The sequence below is a fragment of the Cyprinodon tularosa genome, unplaced genomic scaffold, assembly GCF_016077235.1.
Source record: "Cyprinodon tularosa strain WSP-4 unplaced genomic scaffold, ASM1607723v1 ctg729, whole genome shotgun sequence".
NCBI classification, from domain to species: domain Eukaryota; kingdom Metazoa; phylum Chordata; class Actinopteri; order Cyprinodontiformes; family Cyprinodontidae; genus Cyprinodon; species Cyprinodon tularosa.
In genome coordinates, this window is record NW_024039484.1 from 407,664 (window position 1) to 432,901 (window position 25,238).

The 25,238-nt window shown below is 36.2% G+C and overlaps 2 protein-coding genes across 4 annotated transcripts; both read right to left on the reverse strand.

Annotated features, from left to right (window-relative positions):
• Positions 1 to 945: 945 nt before the first annotated feature.
• On the reverse strand, positions 946 to 7,751 carry odad1 (outer dynein arm docking complex subunit 1). 3 transcript variants are annotated; one of them, XM_038269346.1, is made up of 14 exons: positions 7,687 to 7,751; positions 7,483 to 7,573; positions 7,217 to 7,394; positions 7,010 to 7,129; positions 6,449 to 6,562; positions 6,277 to 6,344; positions 6,052 to 6,200; positions 4,925 to 5,050; positions 3,316 to 3,398; positions 2,987 to 3,146; positions 1,549 to 1,709; positions 1,364 to 1,461; positions 1,194 to 1,284; positions 946 to 1,085 (listed from the first exon to the last, which is right to left on the reverse strand). In XM_038269346.1, the coding sequence occupies exons 1-14, from the start codon at positions 7,748 to 7,750 to the stop codon at positions 1,077 to 1,079; spliced, it is 1,512 nt and encodes a 503-aa protein (XP_038125274.1). In that variant the 5' UTR covers position 7,751; the 3' UTR covers positions 946 to 1,076. The 3 variants fall into 3 exon arrangements, with proteins under 3 accessions (XP_038125274.1, XP_038125273.1, XP_038125272.1); XM_038269345.1 differs by having other exon boundaries at positions 4,925 to 5,056; XM_038269344.1 differs by having other exon boundaries at positions 4,925 to 5,056; positions 6,019 to 6,200.
• A 6,150-nt stretch (positions 7,752 to 13,901) lies between these two features.
• Positions 13,902 to 23,850, reverse strand: LOC119772745 (taste receptor type 1 member 3). Its single transcript, XM_038269347.1, is given in 10 exon segments — positions 13,902 to 14,650; positions 15,075 to 15,445; positions 17,818 to 17,938; positions 18,033 to 18,239; positions 18,335 to 18,751; positions 19,893 to 20,249; positions 21,213 to 21,353; positions 21,355 to 21,523; positions 21,625 to 21,865; positions 23,820 to 23,850. Coding segments are annotated over 9 exon segments (2,112 nt in total). The 5' UTR covers positions 21,834 to 21,865; positions 23,820 to 23,850; the 3' UTR covers positions 13,902 to 14,530.
• Positions 23,851 to 25,238: the final 1,388 nt, after the last annotated feature.

Here is a 25,238-nt window from a genome sequence, read left to right on the forward strand (position 1 = left end):
CTATATTAACCTTTGTATTGATCCTAATTAATATCTGAAATTTACTATAGTTATTTGTGCACTTTCCGTAAATGCCCTCTACCCAAGTCTTGCATGTTAAATTTTAGATCTGTTTGTTGTACTATTTGAAAGAAACCACCAGGTGGAGCCAAACTGCGTAGGTACATTACACTCTGCTTCTTAATGTTGATAGTTATAACATCAGCTTTAAGAAACAGAAACATATATATATGTATATATACACACACTGTTCCATGTGTAGTTCATGTGTAGTTTTATGTTGATTTTAAAAAAATATTTTGCAGTTTTCCTTATAGTGCTAATCTCTTTTTATTTAATTACTAGTTGATCCATCTTTTGTTCTGTTAAGGTCGCGGTGGGGCCAGTGCCTCTATCAGTCTATGGGCAAGAGGCGAGGTACACCCCAGATAGGCCGCCAGTGTGTAGCAGGTAAATTACTAGTTCTATTTTAAAACAGGTACAGAAAAATACTGATCATCTCTTGAGAAAAAAATGTTAAAGGATACTTTAGCAGCTTTTTGAAAACTGTAACAATGAAAGGCTTGTTTAAAAATGACTTTTTTTCCTTTTTTTACATTTAACTACAAAAGTTCTAGATTTTACAAAAACAGTTGTTAGAATAAAAAAATCAATAATGCTGTCAGTTAATGTTTTTTCTTATATTTGCTCTTTTTATAGAAGGAAAAGTCCTAGCAGAAAAAGGGGTATATTGAAGATTGCACAAGCAAATTAAGACTGTGTACCTAACACTAATCCTAACCATTGCTAATAACACGAGAGTTTATAATTCTACAATGGTTTTCTGATATTTCAGTATTATTTCTTAATATTTATAATATGCATGACTAATAATGCTTGCACAGTGCTGTTTCTTGGAAAATGCCTATCGAGTAATTTAATAAAAGCAGATGGAACAAAGAAAACTGTAGTGTGAACATGTTGGTTTATTATAACATATAACTGCTGATTCCACATGAGGTCATCCTCGTAGATGTTTGCCACTAAATCTGGAGTTCATCTGCTCCTTGTGGGGGTTGAGCTCTCTCTTTTCTGTATCAAGGAATCTTATAAGGAAAATAATAATATAAATAATAAGATTTCAGAAAAAAGAACATCATCATATAAATCATCCAAAGCCTTTCAGACTAAATGTGGGGCTGCAGTGGCCTTACATGCTTTATTATTTTCCTGCGTAGGCACTCTCGTGAAAGGGGACGTTCGTCCTCAGAGCTGACAGGAGGCTCTTCTGCATCGTGCTCCAAACTGAAGAGCAAAACAAATGAAACCATCAACAACATGTGTTTTTATTCTCAGATTTAACTCGACAAACTGAAAGGCTGACCTGCTGACAGATGGCAGAGTAGTGAAGTCTTGTTCGAGGAGCTCTGCATTGCGATCTTGAAGGCTTTTGGTCAGGTCTGTTTGATTGGAGTCCTTCTCCTAAGCCGACACAGAGAGAGGCCATCTTTCAGGTTGACATGAAAGAAAATATTCTTTATATAATAACAATACATCTACTGGTACAACCTTTGAAGGAAGGAAAGCCTGCAGAGTGAGCTCATTTATCTTCTCATTTATAAGACTCAGGCAGATGATGGTGTGATTCTCTGTGATCTCAGAGGAGCAGCCAGGCGTCTCCTTCACTGCTGATTGGTCACAGCACATTTCAGAGAAGATGCTGTCCACCCCTGAGAGATAAAAAGGCATTTAATATCAAAATTATATTAATCTAATTGAATGTACACATGCAGCATGTGTACCCAAATAAAAATAAATAAATAAAATAAAATGTTTGTTCTGCTTTGATATGCATTTTGATTCACCTAATACATAAAGATCTATCATAAAGCCTTCTAAATTTCATGGATCATTCCTTGTATGCAGTCCTTTAAGTGGAGAAAAATAGGGACTGGTACTCCTCTTGATGCCATACAAATATGGCCTAGAAAAATGGGTAATATTTCACAGATCTATGTATGGATCAATAGATCTGTAGTTTTATTGCACAGAAATTAAGAGGAAAAAAAGAACAAAGCCAATTCTAAATCAAATCTATACAAACCGAAAACAAAGTGTTATGAATTGACTAACTTTAAGCCTTATGGTGTTAACATAGAAATATAAAACTAAATTTGAAATTTAAAGATATAAAATAAAATCTGAAAAAAATGTTTGTTTGCGGGTTCCCCCCAGATTTGCCACATACTGTGCCTGTGGAACCAAATGCTGAGGCTCCCAAAAAATTGGACTTATGAAAATCCATAATTACACTCATCATAATAACTAATAATTGTAACTCATATTAACAGCTATAAGCAATGCAAAAATATTTTCTCAATTAAAAGATGGACTTCTGTCCAGTACCCAGGAAAACCACAAACAAAAACACACTCAAAAAAGGAAAAACACAAGGAAGCACAAATTCTGATGCAGTTACTAACTACAAAAGCAAAACATAACTTTTTTAATGAATATAAAATAAATGCAAAATCAACAAAGACCCATGTTCAGCTTTCAAAGAGAAACAGCTGAGGAGAGGGAGGCAATATCAGATGCGAATGGTGGATTGCATCATGCATTTATTGGGTTCCTCCTTTTAATCCCCCTTAAAAAAATGTCTCCCTGTTCATTTTTCTCCATGATGAGTAAAATACAGTTATCTGGTGTGGTAGCATATGCACCATTATTTTTGCCAAAGTCTTGGTACCTGCAATACACTTGGAAAAAGTTCAGATTTGGAAGTGATGGTACTGTGTTTCCAACTCACTTAAAGCACTGATTATAGGTTGTACTTTTTTAAGCAACTCAAACCAACGCACTTTTAATCCTACATTGTTAATTTGTTGACAACATATTTTGCAGAAGTTTAATTATAAAATATTTAATCATGTAATTTTGGTTTTTGTTATAAGAAATCTCAACAAAGCATTGAATAAGGTTAACAAAAAGTAAAAGGTGTCTGAACCTGTTTTTACTTTATCCAGGAGTTCGCTTAGAAGGACAGCTTCGTTTTCATACGTCTCTGCTTGAGATCGAGTTTCCTCTAATTTTGGTTCCATATCTTTCAGCAAAGAGGCCTTCGACTGTGATGCTTCACAATGAAACTTCTCCATCTCTTCTGTGACCTGCAGTGACTCACAAACTGATAGTTAGACTCCACTTCAACTCAGCACACACTGTCTTGTCTTTCTTTAAACTGTTTTAGTTACCAACATTGTGTGTGAATAAACTTGAGACCATTATTTTATAGTCATTATTTATGTGTAAAAGTGAACCAGTAAAACAACCAGATACCTTCCTGATTTGAACCTTCAGTTTCTCAGCCTCAGCCTTTTGTTCAGTGATGACTTTCAAAAGGGCCAGGTTTCGGTCTTCAGCTGCTCCACAAAATAGAAATACATCAATTAAATACCGATACCTTCACTTCGATACTGGTTCCTGAACGATACTTTTTTCGATACCAGTTTTATAATATCAATTTGAAGAAAAAGAAAATTACGCAACATAATAAAGTACAAATCTTGAGTTTTATTTTAAGCTCAGATTTTTCCATTTACATTTTTCCTCTTACATAAAACATTTTTTTTTCAGTGAAGAAGAACAGTTTTAAACAAGTCATTGTCTAATATTCACTGTTACATTGTGAGGACCTTTTTACTTAGCAGTTATTCTTTAGAAAAATTAACATGTCTGCTTTCTCAGGAGACAAACAAGCCCGTTGAATGGGGTCTGACAGAAAAAAAATTGGAAGGCAGTATGTTAATCTGGATGAACTGATTGCAATGATTAAGTTTTCAGGTGGATTTTCCCACTTAAAAACATAATAAAACTACTTTATTCCCACTGATCACAGCAAATATAGCTGCAAGGCAAATAAAGGATAGAGTAGCTCCGCCCAACGCGTGTCATAGCCACTTTTCGACCGCGCAGCCAGAGCAGCAAAGCTGCTTCAGCTGCGCGTCAGAAGCTGGTACAAGCAGCAAAAAGGAAGCAGCAGACGTGATTTTGCTGCTCCTGCTGCGTCCGGTTTGAAAGCAGCATGATTCACTCCGCTCTGGCTTTGCACTGCCCACGGGCTGCTGAGAGGAGTATGGTTGCCCCGGCTGTGGTCCGCTCTTCTTGCAGTCAAACACCGAGCAACTTTCTGCTCTTAAATAGTTTCCGTGCAGGATGTATTGCATTGCGCACTATTGGCATCAGTCTTAATAAAGGGAAGCCGCACTTTTGGCCTGGGGGGCATTTTAAAGGGGTTCCACGACGCTCGCATCCAGTTCACAACAGATACACATGAACCCTGGCTGTAGGCGGGACCACCTATGTATTTTTCATGGATGGCGCAATCACGTTAAGTGTTACAGCCAGTTGATCTGGTACTGAAAAGTAAGGTTGATTTGACACATTAACCTGAGAACTGGATATTTATGGTGACATGATATACAAAAAAGGATGTTGTTTGATGAAATTTGTTGTTTGCTTTTTTTCAGTAAAAATGTAATAAAATGTTATTGATGCTTTCCTTTTTTCTTTTTAGCCCAAATTAATTTGTGGATCAGATACAGCCATAACAAAAACGACATTCCTGTAGAAAGAGTTAGGCCCAGGCTGAATATGGATGGAAACAATGTCCAAATACAAAGAAAAATCCTTTTAACATATCCACAGACCCTTTTAAAAGCACAAAAACTACAAAAATGTAGTGTTAACAATGTTTTGTATATATCCACCACACCAACAATCAATAATGCCATGGTGTCTATACCACTGAAGTAACCAAGTGAGGTGCATTGTTGAAAGCATTTGTAAAACCTGATTTTTGTGGCTTATACCGACACAGACTGCCATGAGTATTAGCATTTGTTTTATAGCCAGACACTCTAAAAGTGGACGTGTATGAAAGTCAGACCTTGGATGTGAATGTTGTCAAACAGGTCCGGGTTATCCTCCAACACACTGCGGGGCTCTTCGGGCACCTCCTTTAGGTTGTCCAGAGAATGTTCTCCCAAATTCACTTTCGTCTCTTCCTTAAAATCTGATTCTTACAAATCAAAATTTGAACAAACTTAACAAAGGAGTCTTTGCTGCTAATCTACAATACTTTAGATAACCTTATATAAAACAACCCAACAGTGACGCCTGTTACAGGGATATGTACCTCAGGCCTTTAAGGTACTGTAGCTGTAATTAAACCTATACTTAGAAACCTTTTTTTGACCTGGTCAAATATAGACCTAATCTTTTTTTTTATTTAAAATTCTTGAGAAAATAGTAGATAAACATCATAGCAATAAAAGAGCACTGGTGAAAGTCTCTAATGATATTCTCATGGCTTCAGCTATCTGACTTATCCGTACTTGTCCTGTTAGATCTTAGTGCTGCATTTGATACAGTTGATCATAATATTCTTTAAGAAATATAATAAAAGAATAATGGGTGAAAGACAATTGCTACACCCCCTGGTTATCCAACTCAAGATGATTTGTAAGATCCCACATCCCAACTGTGTTTCTCCGAGTGACGATGTACAAGGGTGTAAAAGTGGATTTTGGCCTGATATGTTTGTGTAGGTATGTATATGTTCATTTACATGTATGTAAATACATATATATAAGCAAGTTTAACAGGAAGGTAACTCCACTTTAAGTTAATTTAAGTGCAATTAGAGGGAGAGTGGTATGAATAATAAGTTTTACTTCCTTGTACCCCTTTTCAGATAATTTACATAAATCAATGTCACTTCTCTGGCTGTATATACTTACAGATTTATTTGGTGAAGGGCTTTGTTTCTATTAATGTTCAGGTGTATTTAGTTAGTTTGGAAATTGCTGTTTGGTTTGATGTTAACTAGTCTTTTTGTGTGTATTTGTATTTATTCATTTATGTTGCTTGTCAAATTGTCTATCTGAAATTGTCTGAAATAAATATCTATCCATTCATTCATACATTAATATTGTCATGCTCAATATTTTACACACCTTTGAGCTTAAAGCATGGTCTTACCTTGTTCCGTTCCCTTTTTGTCATGAAACTCACCAGTTTCCTTGCACTTGGTGCTCATAAAGTTATTCAGTTTGGAATCATGTGCAATAACCCTCTCTAGTTCTTTCACTTCTTTGTTGTACTGAGCAAGGGCCTTCATATCCTTCTCAATCAGCATCTTCTTCTCAGCCCGAGCCTTCTCACTTAAATACAGGTTACATAAATCAGCTTCATCTCATACTAATTTGCTACAAGCTAATCTGAAATCCCAAACCTTACCAGAACTCATGAGCAGCGTTCCACTCCTTAATTATTTTATCCTTGCTCTTGCAGATTTTCTGCTGCTCCTAAAACATATGTTAGTTCAGAGAAGTTGTTAAAACGCAAGAAATAAACAAACAAACAAAAAAATGGTATGATTGCTGTGTTGGATAAAAAAAGTATATCCTACCTTGGTAAGGTTGTTTCGCAATTTTTGAAACTTGTCTCGCTCGCGATAAAGTGTGTCCACCTCTTCTTTCACTCGGTCGTTTTGGGTCATCATATCATTGTATTTGATGGTAGCCTGAACACAGAGTATATCAAATTTTTGATGCAGTGAAAATGAAAAAAGTACAGGCAGAGATGACCTGAGCCTTGTGTTTACTACTCTTGCTTGAGTTTACAATCATGATTCTAATATCATTTGAATGTTGAGTAAAACATAAAGAAAAAAAATACAATTATTTGGAAATATTGTTCAATTTACAGTGCATCTATAGCATCAGAGCATTTCTAACAATTTACACATTTAGCTGATAAAATGGTATTAATTTTTTTGTAATTTCAAATCATGACCAATCCACAGAATTTACCACCGGTGGACTCCTATTACAGTTATAGAAACTTCTCAAGGATGATCAGTGGAAACAGTATTCCCCTCAGCTCAACTTTGAGCTTTACAGTAAAGAATGTGAATACTTCTGTAAACTTGATTTGTACATTTCTAGGGTTGCATATTTTCATAACTCACTCTGTGCAGCCTGTCTTCCAAATTACGCACAGTCCTCCCTGCCTTTAATCTTTGGGATGGATTACTGCTGACTGCTCTTTCTTTTTTCATATCTGCCAACTTGGACTCCGTGCTCAGAATCTGCACACAGTTCAGAAAAGTGACTTAAACTGGTTTATGTGCCCAAAAGCCTAAATAAACAACAACAAAAAATATAAGAAAAAAGACCTGCATCTGCAGCTGTTTTTGACGTTGCTTCTCCTCCGCTATCTCTCTATCTAAAGTCTCGTTTTGCTTTAGTAGAGCCTGCAGATCCTTACTGTCCTTGCGTTGTTGAGTCAAACCGCGGGCAGCAAGTCTTTTACGAAGCTCCTCTTGTTCTTTAAGCAGATTTTTAATCATCTGTCTTCAATCAGAGATCAAGAAATACTTGTAATTAGAGTAGAACACCCAGTGAGAATCAGACTACAATGTTTTTTCTGTTCTTTATTCACTCTTGCTTGGAGATCTTCTTCATGGTCTGGGTCTTATAAGCCTTCTGGTCTCTTTTCATCTTTCTTAACTGTGCTGACATCTCTGCTTTTTCTGGGACAAATAATCATGACAAATTTCAGTATTTTGCTGATATAACAAAAGCTGAGAAAGAAAAAAAAATTATTTCTGAATAACAACAGATTGATAAGATAATGATAACATACCCATAACAGCATCAATATTGGTATTGACTGAGTGTCCACTCATGGTGAAACTTCTCTCGGCCATCGCTACAATGCGCTTAAATCAAAGTAAAATCAAAATATGGACCTTTTCTAAATGCAAACATATTTAAAATCAGATGTTTACATCCCTGTATAACATAAGCCTTTTCTCAATCTCTGACTTTAAATCAGATTAAGTGTATTCATGTAATGATGTTTTTTGGGACTTTAATTGGTAAAATGTATGTATTTTAGATTACTGGAGACACATCTGCATACAAGTTAAGGTAACAAGGTAACATCATAAAAACACTGCTTATCATGTACAGGTGCTGGTCATAAAATTAGAATATCATGAAAAAGTAGATTGATTTCAGTAATTCCATTTAAAAAGTGAAACTTGTATATTATATTCATACATTACATACAAACTCATATATTTCAGATGTTTATTTTGTTTAATTTTGATGATTACAAATGACAACAAATGAAAATCTCAAATTCATCATATCAGAAAATTAGAATATTGTGAAAAGGTTCAAAATTGATGGCCCCTGGTGCCACACTCTAATCAGCTAATTAACTCAAACCACCTGCAAAAGCCTTTAAATGGTCTTTCAGTCTAGTTCTATAGGCTACACAATCATGGGGAAGACTGCTGACTTGACAGTTGTCCAAAAGACGACCATCGACACCTTGCACAAGGAGGGCAAGACACAAAAGGTCATCGCTAAAGAGGCTGGCTGTTCACAGAGCTCAGTGTCCAAGCACATTAATAGAGAGGCGAAGGGAAGGAAAAGATGTGGTCGAAAAAAGTGTACAAGCAAGAGAGATAACCGCACCCTGGAGAGGATTGTGAAACAAAACCCATTCAAAAATGTGGGGGAGATTCACAAAGAGTGGACTGCAGCTGGAGTGAGTGCTTCAAGAACCACCACACACAGACGTATGAAAGACATGGGTTTCTGCTGTCGCATTCCTTGTGTCAAGCCACTCTTGAACCACAGACAGCGTCAGAAGCGTCTAAAGAGAAACAGGACTGGACTGCTGGTGAGTGGTCCAAAGTCATGTTCTCTGATGAAAGTAAATTTTGCATTTCCTTTGGAAATCAAGGTCCCAGAGTCTGGAGGAAAAGAAGAGAGGCACTTCATCCACGTTGCTTGAAGTCCAGTGTAAAGTTTCCACAGTCAGTGATGGTTTGGGGTGCCATGTCATCTGCTGGTGTTGGTCCATTGTGTTTTCTGAGGTCCAGGGTCAACGCAGCCACATACCAGGAAGTTTTAGAGCACTTCATGCTTCCTGCAGCTGACCAACTTTTTGGAGATGCAGATTTCATTTTCCAACAGGACTTGGCACCTGCACACAGTGCCAAAGCTACCAGTACCTGGTTGAAGGACCATGGTATCCCTGTTCTTAATTGGCCAGCAAACTCTCCTGACCTTAACCCCATAGAAAATCTATGGGGTATTGTGAAGAAGAAGATGCAATACACCAGACCCAACAATTCAGAAGAGCTAAAAGCCACTATTAGAGCAACCTGGGCTATCATAACACCTGAGCAGTGCCACAGACTGATCGACTCCATGCCACGCCGCATTGCTGCAGTAATACAGGCCAAAGGAGGCCCAACTAAATACTGAGTGCTGTACATGCTCATACTTTTCATGTTCATACTTTTCAGTTGGCCAACATTTCTATAAATCCTTTGTATTTATTGGTCTTCAGTAATATTCTAATTTTCTGATATGATGAATTTGGGATTTTCATTTGTTGTCATTTGTAATCATCAAAATTAAACAAAATAAACATCTGAAATATATGAGTTTGTATGTAATGTATGAATATAATATACAAGTTTCACTTTTTAAATGGAATTACTGAAATCAATCTACTTTTTCATGATATTCTAATTTTATGACCAGCACCTGTATATGTGATTGCAGATGTTAGTAAAATATACGCAGTTTCTTAGTAGATATAGAAGTGTTTATTTATTTATTTTTTTTTTACAATATTTAGAGCATTGCTTTTCAGATCATTCTATCAACTCCATACTGTTTTTATTCTCATAAATTATCATGTGAATATTGCCTTTTCTATTAATAAGTGCAGTGTTCTTATTACTTCTATCAAAGTTCCCTCTTTTAATTCTATTGTACTGCAGATTTTTTATTCATTTATTTTTATATACTTATAAGTTGTCTGTGTAAGTTTTATTGTCTTTAGTCTTCTGGATTTTTTCACAGACTTGAACTTCTACACTGTGGAACAGAAAAGGCTCGTCTTATCTCATTTTTAGAGTGAAACTGTGGAAAATTAAAAGAAGTTAAGAAATATCTTCACCACTTTTTTTAATCATTAGGTTACAAATTACAGATGCCTGAAGGTGAACAGATTATTCTTTTAAATAACAACATGCAACCTATTTTTGTTCTAAACCGGGGCCAACAAGTGCCAGTGCCCCTGTAGAACTGGCCCCTGTACCGAAGATATGAATTAAAATCAATGCATATGATGACATCAGAGGTGAATGACTTGTTCCATGGACCTATTTTATTTTCTACCTTTAGAGTTTTACTTAAAAGATTAATAAAAAAATGTAGCTACTGCACTTTTAGCTTTAGTTGAATTGACACAGGATCACAGTTTCCAACCTGCACTTCATAAGTGACTCAGATATAAGTGGCTCACTTAATAGATCATATTATATTTATATCGATTATAAATGTTACCCGTTCTGTTTATGTTTCTTTTTTTTTTTTTACTGGGTTCCCATTGAGAAACTCCATCCTGCTCCCTCAGGAATAAATAAAAACATAAAGTTATTTACATTTTTAAACAAATACATTTTAACTAGAACTGTCACTTCACGCCAGGACCAGAACCATGGAAATTTCCACTGATTATACTGTTGATAAAGAAGGCAAGTTCTATGTCCCACAGATAAACGCAGCAGTGGGGCCTCTGGAAATGTATTTAATTTGGAGCTAAATTCTTATTTAACAAACTAGATATTTAGTTTGGAGCTATTAAAATATTAAAGAAACTAAATATTTAATTTTCAAAGAAAATATTTTTTGCAAACTAAATATTTGGCTCCAAACTAAGATTTTTATAAATGAATGATAGTAAAAAAAACAACGAAAAACCAAATTTTTCTCTTAAAACACGCTAAATACTCCATAACGGTAAAGCCACTAGTACTTTGAGAAATGGAAACGGTGGTTATTTATGATAACGACTGAGCAGCGGCTAAACATACCGCGGCTAATTGTGTTATAAGGTGTAAAAGTACAGTTATAATGTTGTTATAATTGTGTTTTATTGGATAGGCTGAACAGAACAGTTAGGCTATCTTATAGCTACACTTCATAAGTACAGATACCAACACACAGTAAAAAGCAAAGACAGTAAACTTACCAGTTTTCCTTGGAAATGGCAGCGCATGTTAACAAGTTGTTAGCAACCGTTGCTATGTAACGAGGGTATAATTTCCCCTGGGCTTCGCTTGTTAGGCATAAGGCACAGCTTTAATTTCCTGAGTAAAAAAGTATCTCATCCCACGTTTAAATAATGTAAAGACAAATTATACGTACCCTTCTATTTTTTAACTATATATTTTTGAAAGTTTACCCACAACAGATGATAACTGTTTAGCAATAGCTTAGAAGATCAGGTTCCCTTTGTTGTAGCTTAAAAAAGATACATAATTTTCAAGGCTTAAGACAAACTTCATAAGCAATTCAATTCAATTCTATTGATTCAGTTTATACTGTGCCAATTCATTACACATGTAACCTTGAGGCACTTTACAGAGACAATTCAATCAGATCATACAGACTGGATGGTAAAAGGTTTTCTATGCAAAACCAGCTGATTGTTTAACACGATCATTAACTTTTCAGCATATAATTCTCTCCAGGATGGGCATGTGGCAACAGTACACGTCTTCTTCCATTGTATTGTTGATTCTATAGCAAACCTTCACACTGAGCATGCATGCAGTGACAGTGGAGAGGAAAAACAAACTCCTTTATAACATGAAGAACCCTACAGCAGAACCAGGCTGAGAGTGAGTGGCCTTTGATGACAGCAACTGGGGGTTCAACTACACATAGAAAAGGAACATAGAAGCGCTGATTTATAAATACTTTCTGCTTACGAAAAGATAAATGTCAACTAACTCCACAAATGGCTCTGTCCCAGAAACAAATAATAAAGCAGACAAGTTCTGATTCAGTTTTATGTCAAAACGGATAAAAAAAAAGCACATGCAGTTGGGCGGAGTAAAGGCTAAGCTCATAGCTATTTCTAGGTAACAGTACTAGATACTAAAAAACAGGCAAAACTCTATTATCTATAACTGAAGGTGTTGGAGGGAGGATCAAACCTGATATTTCCCTCCATTATGGTATCACAGTGAAACAACAACAGACCAGACAAAGCCACAATGAAAGAAAAACAGAAAGAAGATAAAGTTAGGGATTTAACTAACAAATACTGCAGAATAGGAGAACTGGTCTTCATTAAAAAAATATGTATGGTCTCTTTGTAAATTTACAATACATGCATGCTTCTCTAAAATATTTTATTATTTATTATTTTGGTGTGGAAAAAATATTTCCCCATCTACTTCTCCTTTCTTTCCTGTAAAGACCAAAAAGTGAGCTTGTTTTGTTTTCTGTATTGTACAGAAGGACTCTCAAAGGCTATATATGGGACCTATCAACACCTGAGAAGCTGTTTTTCCCATATGAGATGTTTTTGAAACTGAGCCTTAGGTTCAAGGTTATTTACATTTCTCTAGTTGTTCTAAACTTTCTGAACCTTGTTTTTGTAAAGATTCGTATAAATCCCCACCAGTTTTCTCATAAGTGTTAAATATTTATTGTAAAAATACTGTATCTGTTCTCCCTCATAGGGATAGGTAAATAACTACTTTAATGAAGACCAACAATCTCATTCTTTCTTAATTAGAATATCTTCTTTTCTAGTAAAAATCAAAAAATGGTTAGGAATAAGGAAACACAAGGAAACATTTTATTTAACAGAATATTGTTTTATTTCTAGTTTAATTGCTGTAGAACAATATTTAGTCTTTCTATTGAATGAAATAAGGAGCAAAGTTTTAATGGAAACAAATCTCTAATAATACAAACTAATAGTCCTGGCATAATTTATATTGCTTGAGAAAACAAAAACCACAAAAATATTGGCATAGTTCATACATTATGAAACACAAAGAGAAAGGGAAGTTATGGTTCTGTTTTGCCTCAGTTCATCATAGCTACATTTACTTGTTATACAGTTGAAATATTTTTTTTTCTCTATTCTTAAAAATGTAACTCAAACAAAAATAATCAAACATATTTTACAAATGAGTGGGTAAACTGAGTCTACATGGTTCTGTTACTTTGTATTGTTTACATATTTGTATGATCTGGTTTAGTTTTGCTACTATTATTTATTTATTTATTTTAACTGTAGAGCTGCCTAGGTGGCTAACCTGTAGCCATTCCAGTTGAAATATCCTATCAATTTAAAAGGTAGATTCTGGTACAAGCTTTTCTTTATCATATCCCTGTGTTTGGGTGTGAATAAAGCTCAGTCACTCTCCTCCCTAACATATCATCCTGTCCTATGTCCTCAAACAGGACTTCTTCTAAGTAAGACAATGTGATCGTGTTGGTGAACCTGGCATGGAAAGCATGCCCTAGTTGATCCAGCTATTACATTGTCTCAACTGTCAAGTTATGAAGCTACTATAAAAAAATGAAGGCTCTATAAAGGTCAACACTGACACTTTGGAGGACAGAGTTCGGTTCTTAATGGCATTTTTACCTTGGTACCATCCAACTTTATTTCTCTTGTTTCAGTTCACCTTAACTCCTCTCTACATAAGTGGTTTTTAGTTACAATTGAGTACCTTGGAAATGTGGGCGGGGTTATCATAGCCAAAATCTATGGATGCTTTCCAGTAGTGCTTGATTAGCGCAGGCAGTGAGGGAGGAGGCAGGAAAAGGAAGTAGATTGTGTCCTTTAACAAGTTCATTTAGCATAATACAAAATCCATTGTGTGATAGCATGTATAGGCCCAGCCCATCTAACGGTGTTGAGAAAAAATATATTATGCAAATGTATGCACTATCCTGTGTTTCTAATTATCTAATTGAGAGCTTCAGCTGTTTGTTATATTTGTGTTACTTTTTTTTCTGGAAGGATGTAATTCTGATTTGACAAACATCATCCTAGTGTGTGTCTATCACATAAAGGTAGGTAGGTAGGTAGGTAGGTAGGTAGGTAGGTAGGTAGGTAGGTAGGTAGGTAGGTAGGTAGGTAGGTAGGTAGGTAGGTAGGTAGGTCATTTTGCTGATGGTGGTTGTGGCTCCTCCTGGGGTGGTGTTGGAGGAACACCCTCCAAGAAGGTGCAGAAGTGCTTTGGAGTGTTTAACTCAGGTTTCCTAAACAGCAGGTAACATTTGGGGAAGTAATAAGCAACCACCAACCCTAAATTACCTGCAAGAGTGAAATAAACATGGACTGTAGACTTATCCTTTGATACAGTGTGGATATTGGTTGTCATGGCTGTATAGACTGGTATAAATATCACCCAAATTACACAGTAGATCAGAGCAGAAAAAGTGATGTTCCTTGCAAGGTTATACTGATGATGAGGCTTAACTGCCATAAAGGTTGACTTGAATGACACAAGGGCCATTGCACCATTAAGGCCTTGCATAACAGCAAGTTTATCAGGAGACACAGGGCATGACAAAAATGTCTTCTGAAAATTAATCTCCATTTCTGCCTTGTACTAAGCAAGAGTGGGTTCATCACGAACAAACTAACCGCAGAGAGCTCCTTGCACAGAACAGCAGATTAAAACAAAAATCCAGCTGCCAGGGCCTCTGAGTTTTGGGAGGTGAGGGGCCACCATCTCCGGGAATTCAGTCACAAGGAATATCTGTTTAAAAAGAAGAATTTGAAGCGTAGTTATTGATCCTTTTGTCATTACCCGACATCAAATCTGACAAATGAAAAAACTTGCATAGCCAGTATAATGAGGCAAGACATTTTTAAACAAATCTAAACAAATAGCTGTCCAAACTAAAAGAGAATAATTAGTGTGAGCATGTATGAATATAAGTTTCTATTACATCTGTTGTTAAATTGCTTTGCACCTGTATTTATTTTTTCCATGATAATTTATATATATTACGTTATATTTATAGCAAGGTTAGTTTTTTATTTCTTTTAAAAAAGCAATATCTGTAAAACCCAAGAAAGAATTTTAGTGTTTGTGAACCATATGTTTAAAAAAAAAATTCTGCTTGTGTAGTTGCTAGAAATAGCCACTTGGATGCAGTATTGTACCTGCCTGTACCCACCTGCAGTGACAGAGACAAGATAATGGAGAGAGCTATGGTTTGGAAAATGGTGATAAGTGGCAGTTGAAGATGACACACCACATCATCACGCGGTCCAAGGAAGAGAAGCAGACTCAAACAGGCTCCCATCAAGCTTAGTAGAGTCAGAAAGGTCAGGACTCCCCCTGACGCCTTCACCAGTGGGGTCCCTCTGTGTAATAGGAACACGATGCTTACTGACACTTGACATATAAGCAGCACAAGTCCCGACATTATAATCTCCAGAGCGTCATATGTGTGCCATGCCAAAATTTCAAAAACAGGGGGACTGCAGTTAGTGCTGCATACTCCAGACCACGTACGATTAGGACACTTGGTGCATTGGATGTCATCTGTAAGGTAGAAAAACAACAGAAAAAAAACAAACAAACAGTATTAGATGAGGTTTAAGAGGTGATTAACTTTGAATATAACCATAATAGCACCTTATCTACAAAGATGCATACCTGAAATCTTCCGAATAAGATTTTCTATTAAGTCTCCAAGGGTATGCCCAAAGATATTTGTCTAATTTTTTTTTCAATGTTTTCTTGTGTGGTTGATGTTTTTTGTCAATCCTATTAATCCAATAATAATCAATGAAATATTATTGCTTGTTTTACTCTAATTTTACACTATACAATTAATTTTACAGTATTGTCTATAATAGATGATAGACATTTGAGCTATTTCTGCAATCTTAAAAGGTGATAGAAATCATGCATATATGGATGTATGATTTGGAATAACTGCATATTTCCATACTTTTGGCTCTGATTGGAAGATAAGCACTTCTTGAGAGCTCCTTCTCTGGACTTCGGAGAGTCTCAAAATGAAGGAGAAACCCAGTAAAAAAAACCAGCAAGAAAGTTACCCTTCCCTAGGTCAGGCCTTACCACTCCATTTCAGTTTGGGTGGTATTTATGTTATTCTAAATGGCATGGTCCAACGTGCCAAAGTAGAACTCAAACAGAATTGTTGTCCTGTTTCTTTAAGATCTATTGTCTTTAATGCTAAATGATCTTTGGTTCTGAAGATGAGTTGGAAGTAGGCTAATACGATGTAGTCAGAACAACCAACCTAATTTTAAGGTCACTAATAGGGCCATAACCACACGTGAGTCACTGGCCCAACCCTCCATTCAGTTCAATGTTTGGGTCGCTGTTGCTTGACGATCCAAACATGTCTCCAGATGCCATGTGAGTTGTTTTGATCACATGTCCCAAGGTGTGAATTGCTGTTAAACCTCCAGGAAAAACAGGTGAAAGCTGAGTATTTATGTTATTATTCTGATTACAATTTAAAAGTTAGTTAACACAAACTCATTGTATTGGAGCACATTTAACAACTGCCTGACATATTTGAAGCATTTTGCAGAAAACTTAAGTAAGCATATTTCAAATAACTTGGCAAGCCAGATTGACAATGTGTAGAAATCTGAGTTTAGCTCTACATATAATCAAGGTGGGAAGCAGCACTTACTGCCTGCCTGCCAAAATTTAGTTTTAGCCAATCACAACAATAAATAAAAATGTCTTCAGTATTTCGGTGCATTTTCCTAAGCACCAATGTTAATTTTGGTTCAGTGTGGACTTGGCATGTCTTGCTTTCGTCACATTTAGATGTCTTGCCACAATGCTGTGATGTGATTTGCCAAACCTTTTTGGATCAGTCTCAAATGTTTGACTCAGGAATGGTACATGAGGGATTCTTGTATGTTTGTGAATGCACAAGGATTAAACTTGCATTTAGGCATATATTTGAATATAAAACGGTAATGACCTTGGCACTAGTTACTGGCTTGCTTGTTCATTCCATTCACCTGCCATGCTCCGCCTAGTTTCTCAATTTTGCCCACCTGTTTCACCTTTACCAGTCTCTATTTAACCAGCCTTCTATCCTGTCATCAGTAAAAAGAAATTTAATTTTGTATACACTCTGTATATACTGTTTGTATACAAAATGACAATAAAAGTTGCCTTAGTCATCCTGCCTTTCTTCTTCTGTTTGGATCTGCTCTCGTGCCTAGTGGCTTGTTTTTTTGGACAGTAGGCTGACAGGAAGGGGGGTATGAGAGAGGAGGAGAGACACGGGGGCAAGGACCACAGGCCGACCAGTTTAGTGACTCACACATCCATAACCTTCCTCTGCCAGATTGACGTAATCACTAACTTGGGTTTTCTTCCTACAGAGGTTGATATCCTATTGTTTTTCTGTCTGAATACCAGGTTCCCTGTTTTGAGCCCTGACAAATATACAGCTAAACAGCTATAAATGTATCTCTATTTTTAAAAACAACAGAAAATCTGCTTTTTTGTGAGTTACAGGAAATGGTTTAGTGCAAGAAAAACAATAAAACCTTCAGTTTTAAGATTGCTGTTATAAGGAGTGTTTGATGTAGCCAGTGTGCCTACAGATCTCATAGTGATTAGGTCTTGTGATTCACTGGCTGTTTTTACAAATATGTCCTGTAGAAATGCTGATGAAGGTTCTCAGTCATCCAGGTGATAGTCATTCCGTAAAAATTCAAAAAATATTTGGTGAATTGAGAAAGCTTCCTGGAGAGGTGGCGAAACGTCTTCAAATCTTGAAAACCAAGTCCAGTGGATATTTTTTGAATTTTTACGGAATCCTGTAGCAATGCTAATTTCTCAGTGTTCATACTGTGTCTAATCTTATTTTGACATACTCATTTAGATAGAGGAAGCATGGACTGCTGTATTACCTTTATTTGCTTGATAAGTACCAGGTAAACAGTCAATACAGTCATAGCAGCAGGAATGGAAACCTTTGACCCTGCGAACTTGGCCATCTTCACACTGCGCCGAGCAGGTTGACAGAGGAACCTGGAAAGGTTTTTGAAAAAAAAAAATAACATCATTTATATTTAAAAAGAAAAAAAAAGAAAAAATTTTTGGATGGAAAAAAATACTCAATTACCGTTGAGTCGTTAGTGTGCCATTCAAAGAGGCTTTCGTTTATGTCTAATTGGTTTTGCTTATATGTTCCCACAGTTTTGAAGTTAAACTCTGTGTTATTCCAGTTCCATTGTATAACACTGTACCCTAAATTCGGGTTACCATTTTCGTTGAACTTTAATATTGTGCCACTTATGTTCACAGAAGTATTCCTCAGAACCTCCAAAAGCTGAAAACAAGAAAAGAATCAAATGTTTATAAAAAACAAATAAACTCATGTGTAATATTTGCTTTGCCAGCTCTAGGTCTTTTAACAAACATTACCTTCCAGGGATAGATTTTTGTGTTTTCTCCCAATTTACAAACACCAGAATCACACTGAAGCAACGTATGCAGTGCTTGTGCTGCACTGTAGACAGCAGAATACACAGCAAAGCCCAGTCTGTCCACTCCTCGGTTATCTACCAAAGTGATGTTATCAGGCGAAAGATTCCAGCACTGTGGACAAGGGTTGTCAGGATCACCAGACTTTTGTACTGAAGCAGGCATTTTTTCCCTTTGCTGACTTATTTTTGTGAAGAGTGTTTTAGTATAGTTCATTAATGAATCCAGAGTATCCAAGTTGTCCATAAACCCTATGATTGTGCCAACATTTTTGATATTGGGGAGGGATATTAGTCGATTGTGGACAATCCAGCTTGAGCTGGCGATCCATACACCGGTTAGATTATTCTTGATGACCTGAAACAGAGTGGAGGGAATGACTTTCGACTATACTGAATGTTGCTTTTAATTAAAGCAGATGTGTTGCTCTGCTTTATTAATTTTTGAGATTGCCAACATTAATTCCATAAATGTGTCACTAGATGATTCAAACTTTAACATAGAAAAATCGGTTATACAATCAACTGAAAAATGTAACTAAGTGTTGTTGCATTTACAACAGTACAACTAATGAATTTATATTTCTTTAGCATTAATATAATCTATGAATTGTATCTATTCGTATTAGCCATTAGCATCTGCTATCCATTAACAGGCTCCTGTAAATATAGACTATTTGGTCTGAAACTGACATGATGCCCCAGCAAAGCCATATGATAGTAGTCTATTTGAAGGAAAACATTACACTAATATTTTTTTTAGGGGGTATTGTAGCAATGGAACCAGGTTATAATTAATTTAATATTAACATTTTTGATACCATTTTCAGAAAAATTTCAAACTATGGTTGAACATACTGTATGGTCTTTAATATAAGACCAAACCTTTCCTGATTTTAGGTAAGGAGGTATTACGAAATTATATGACTTTGGTCACTAGTATGTTGGAGTTTTGGCCCATTCCTCCTGTAGGGGCTGGTGTCACCATGTTAGGTTTTGAGGCCAACCTGCTAACACACGTTTTTCGCCTCTGCCCAGAAATTGTCCATGTACTCTAAAAAGAGAAGACGGCTCCAACTAAAATGAATTACATTTTAGATGCTGTGTAAATATATTTGCAACAAAAGCAATTATTTTAAGCTGGAACTGCATTCTCCTTTTACAGTGCACCTCCTTCCTGAACAGCATTATGGATTGAATTTCTTATGCAGCCTACAACTGCATATTGCTTTTATAAATGATTATAGTGTATGTTATCTGTTTATTATCTGGTTTGAAATGATTTAAGGATTTATTAAATAGCTTTGACATTTATTTGTTTTAAATACGTTATTTATTCATAATGATTTCTGAATACTTTTTAAATATCTTTAGTTTAAATGAATTATTAAAAAGTTAATGCTGCTTATTCATTTAGTATAAATAAGCATCAGCATTTATTTAGCATTTATTTATTTATACTTTTGCACCCTTTTTGCACTACATACTGTTTCACTAACCTGTTCAAAAAAGATAGCAGCCTGTTCCTGTAGGGCAAACACAATCACCACTTGCACCTTTGTAAATTGGATGTTGCTAATAATGGTTTGAACTGTTGGTACAGGATCGGTGTACACTGGGATCAGGGCCTGATAGGCCACACACACAGACATGTTCTCTGCTACTTTGGAGAACTGCTGCACACCACGTTGTCCGTACTCCTCCTCGCTGCCTATTACTGCGACCCAGGTCCAGTTAAACCTGTTCATAAGATTTGCCATGGCATCTACTTGCCACTTATCACTGGGCACCGTGCGGAAGAACGATGGGTAAAGAAGGTTATCACTGAACTTGTCACTGGTGGCTCCGTAGCTTATCTGAAGGAAAAAAAGTCACATTAAAATAAGCCATCTGAACTTAATAAAAAGCAAAGCTTTGAGTTTATTGCACCTTTGTTAAAAATTTGATGGAATTCTGAATTAAACATCCTCAAAGACATAACAATAATTTTAAAACAAAAAAGTTTTGCATGCAATAAGTATTTTGAAATTTCATACAATATCATAAGTGTGTGTATAAGAAGTGTAAGTGTATAAGATCTATAGAAATTTTTAACTTAATAGAATTTCATTAAAATGACAGCTATTCAGGCACTTAAGTAGATATCCATATATAGCTGAATATAGTGCATCATTTGGAAGTAAATTATTTGATTCTTAACTATAAGGTCTTCAATGAGAAGCTTTTAGAAGAGAATGTCTGTCCTACCTGTTATCTCCTGTCTACGTTAACCCTACCTACCTTTTTCATATAAATTTATAAAGATTGGCCAAACAACTTTTTTACTTTGTGTTTCTAATTAAAGGGAATTCATATGATTATCACAGGATACATAGGATGATAAGTACAACTTATAAAGTGATAAAACAACATTCATATGAACCAACTTTAAGAATTTTTTATGAAATTCTAAAGACATAAATAAAGATCCTTCAGATCTATCAAACTTTTTTTTAGGATCATTATCATAAACTGAAGTTTGGTGCATTTATAATTCCTTTAATTAGCCTCCAAATAGTGACTGGATTGCTAAACTAGTACAGTGATGTCATGTCACACCCTCTACAGATAAATATTGTCACGTCTGATACACATTTCATTCTTTCATTTTTTCTTTTAGGATTTAGAGTTACAAACTCTTATATTAATTATAAAATGTGTTCAAAATAACAACTGAATACTTTATGAGATAAAACATTTTCAAATTCTAAAATTGTTCTAATCAGGAAATAAAAGACAGTTAGTGCACGTATACAAGTATAAAAATAGCACTACTATACCTGTGGCATCAGAAAAAATCCCAGTAGTTTTCCAATGACTGACACCATTTCTGAGGTATAAGGACCAATGACGGCTGATACGCTGGTTTCATAGTCGGTATAATTACACTCCACTGAAAGCGCTTTGTTTGTTTTGTTTGTTTTTTTCGGTGAGAAAGGAGATAGTAGGCTTCACAATGATAGAGGAGTGTTTGCAGGTGTCGTAGATTTTATAACCTAATTTGATGCCTGGGAGCAAATCCTGTCTTGTGTTGATCTCATCCACAGCATATTTCATTACCAGAGCAAGGCCTAGTCCAAGTTCATCCAAACTGTGGAAACAAATAAGAATGAAGTTAAGTGTTAACATGAATTTAGGTCACATTCAAAAGACAAAAACTTAAAAAGTTATTTGTTTTCATAGTTACATTACCTTCCACACTTGATGCTGTTTGGCTCACTAATGAAACTGATGTTGTTGTTTGTTTGTTGGTTGATTGGAAAAAGTCCTCCAAGGTTTACATCTCCAGGAAAACTGAAAAGGTTTGTGGAGATGTTTTGGAACCACTCAGGTGAGCTCCCGGTGCAACATGGCTTAAACGCCCAGCACACGACACACAGCAGAGAGAAGCGTGAAACCATGGTGCTGATATGCTGGAGACTGCTGCTACAGTCTGGGAAACAGAGCACATTATGTGTCAGTGTGTCAAGAAATGTGGTTGCATGCAAATGCACCTGTAAATGCCCTGACACTATGTACGGAGTGTCACACAAACAGAAAAGTAAAAAATTCATTGTTCTTATGATCAGAAATAATTTTAATACAGGTGCTGGTCATATAATTAGAATATCATGAAAAAGTAGATTGATTTCAGTAATTCCATTTAAAAAGTGAAACTTGTATATTATATTCATACATTACATACAAACTCATATATTTCAGATGTTTATTTTGTTTAATTTTGATGATTACAAATGACAACAAATGAAAATCTCAAATTCATCATATCAGAAAATTTGAATATTACTGAAGACCAATAAAAACAAAGGATTTATAGAAATGTTGGCCAACTGAAAAGTATGAACATGAAAAGTATGAGCATGTACAGCACTCAGTATTTAGTTGGGCCTCCTTTGGCCTGTATTACTGCAGCAATGCGGCGTGGCATGGAGTCGATCAGTCTGTGGCACTGCTCAGGTGTTATGATAGCCCAGGTTGCTCTAATAGTGGCTTTTAGCTCTTCTGAATTGTTGGGTCTGGTGTATTGCATCTTCTTCTCCACAATACCCCAAAGATTTTCTATGGGGTTAAGGTCAGGAGAGTTTGCTGGCCAATTAAGAACAGGGATACCATGGTCCTTCAACCAGGTACTGGTAGCTTTGGCACTGTGTGCAGGTGCCAAGTCCTGTTGGAAAATGAAATCTGCATCTCCAAAAAGTTGGTCAGCTGCAGGAAGCATGAAGTGCTCTAAAACTTCCTGGTATGTGGCTGCGTTGACCCTGGACCTCAGAAAACACAATGGACCAACACCAGCAGATGACATGGCACCCCAAACCATCACTGACTGTGGAAACTTTACACTGGACTTCAAGCAACGTGGATGAAGTGCCTCTCTTCTTTTCCTCCAGACTCTGGGACCTTGATTTCCAAAGGAAATGCAAAATTTACTTTCATCAGAGAACATGACTTTGGACCACTCACCAGCAGTCCAGTCCTGTTTCTCTTTAGCCCAGGCAAGACGCTTCTGACGCTGTCTGTGGTTCAAGAGTGGCTTGACACAAGGAATGCGACAGCAGAAACCCATGTCTTTCATACGTCTGTGTGTGGTGGTTCTTGAAGCACTCACTCCAGCTGCAGTCCACTCTTTGTGAATCTCCCCCACATTTTTGAATGGGTTTTGTTTCACAATCCTCTCCAGGGTGCGGTTATCTCTCTTGCTTGTACACTTTTTTCGACCACATCTTTTCCTTCCCTTCGCCTCTCTATTAATGTGCTTGGACACTGAGCTCTGTGAACAGCCAGCCTCTTCAGCGATGACCTTTTGTGTCTTGCCCTCCTTGTGCAAGGTGTCGATGGTCGTCTTTTGGACAACTGTCAAGTCAGCAGTCTTCCCCATGATTGTGTAGCCTATAGAACTAGACTGAAAGACCATTTAAAGGCTTTTGCAGGTGGTTTGAGTTAATTAGCTGATTAGAGTGTGGCACCAGGGGCCATCAATTTTGAACCTTTTCACAATATTCTAATTTTCTGATATGATGAATTTGAGATTTTCATTTGTTGTCATTTGTAATCATCAAAATTAAACAAAATAAACATCTGAAATATATGAGTTTGTATGTAATGTATGAATATAATATACAAGTTTCACTTTTTAAATGGAATTACTGAAATCAATCTACTTTTTCATGATATTCTAATTTTATGACCAGCACCTGTATATCATCTTGTTGTTCAAAAATCAAAATTTTTCAGGACCGAGTTGCAGAAAAGCACTACTCATTATGAAGACCCTGAAATTTGTTTGTAAAACCCAAAATGCAAGTGTTTAAAAATTAGGATCTCAGAACAATACTCATTGCACACATAGAGTATTCACATACAGCAGTGTCTCTTACAATGTCTCTTACATGCCTGATTTTGGTTTACAGCAGAGTAGACGGCTACTCTGTTGTGCGGTGTTTATTGTGTATATCTGAAAGACAGCCTGCAGAAAGAAACAGTCAGAAGGTTAGGAAATAATAAATGCAAATAGTCTTATGTAGCACCTGAAGGTAAAATTCTACACAGTTGGAGTGCAGGATGTGTTGGATCTGCAGAGAAAATTATGCTTGGCAGTTTAGCCTTGTTGTGTTTTCGCTAAACCACATCATGATGGATGAATATAGGATAGAGTGAATGATGTTGTTGTAGAAGATGAACTACAACTGTCATGGTTTTGGTTCTGTTTTAAGTTTTCAATTTTTTTCAAATTTCCATTTTGTTTTTTATTCTAGTTGTTTTTGGGTGTATTTGAGTTCTTATGTATTTCTTGTTTACCCCCTGTTGCCCCCTTGTGTCAGTCTCCTTCCCCTAGTTCCCTCCTAGATTCTTGCATCCTCACCTGCTCCTTGTCAGCTCATTAGCCCATCTTTGTTCAGTCTCCCATTTATACTCCTGTTTTGCAGTTCTTCAGTGCTGGTTTCTCATCGTTTCTTTGCTCCTCATGTGTGTTTTCCATGACGTCTTCTGGTTTTTGGTTTTCTGTATTATGTTATTTTGGGATTTTTCTTCAGTTGCCTTTGGCTATTAAATCTGCAAGAAACCACCTCAGATTCCATCTCTGCATTTGGGTCCTCAAAAAACCTACACACAACCTGAAAAAAACAGTTTTCAGACAAAGTACTGAAAGACTGATATTTTGGGGCCGTAATACTCAGCTATATCTGTCTATAAATCCAGATGAAACTAACCCACTACATAGACTACAGGCATGTTCTGAAGACATAAAATCTGGATGACCCTTAACCCTCTGCTTCTGAATGCGGACAAAACACAAGTTATATTCTTTGGACTAGAGTCTTTGAAAAAGAAGCTGATTAGTCAGTCACTTAATTTGGCTGGGATTAAACTGATATCAGACAATAAAGTAAAAAAAAATCTTGTTTTTATTTTTGATTAAGACTTAAAAAAATATTTGCAAAAATCGTTTTTGCAAAAATCAAAATTTTTTTTTTGTATGGCTGATGCTGAGAAACTAATCCAATGCATTTTTTACATCAAGTGTGGGCTATTGTAATTCTTTACCATCAGGAAGTCAACAAACTGTAGTGAAAACCCTTCAGCTGATCCAAAAGCAGCCGGAGTGCTGATGAAAATTACAGCATTATCTGATGATAATAATATGCGATGTGAAACTTTATTTTGGGGAAGGAGAAAATATTCCTGAAGGTTATTATAAGTGGTCGGAAAGGAGAGTGTTGTGAGGAAATACTGCTGTTCCTTTACATTCAATGCCATATTGAGGATAGCGTTGTGCATGGAGCTGCCTGTTATGTCAGGCACCTTTC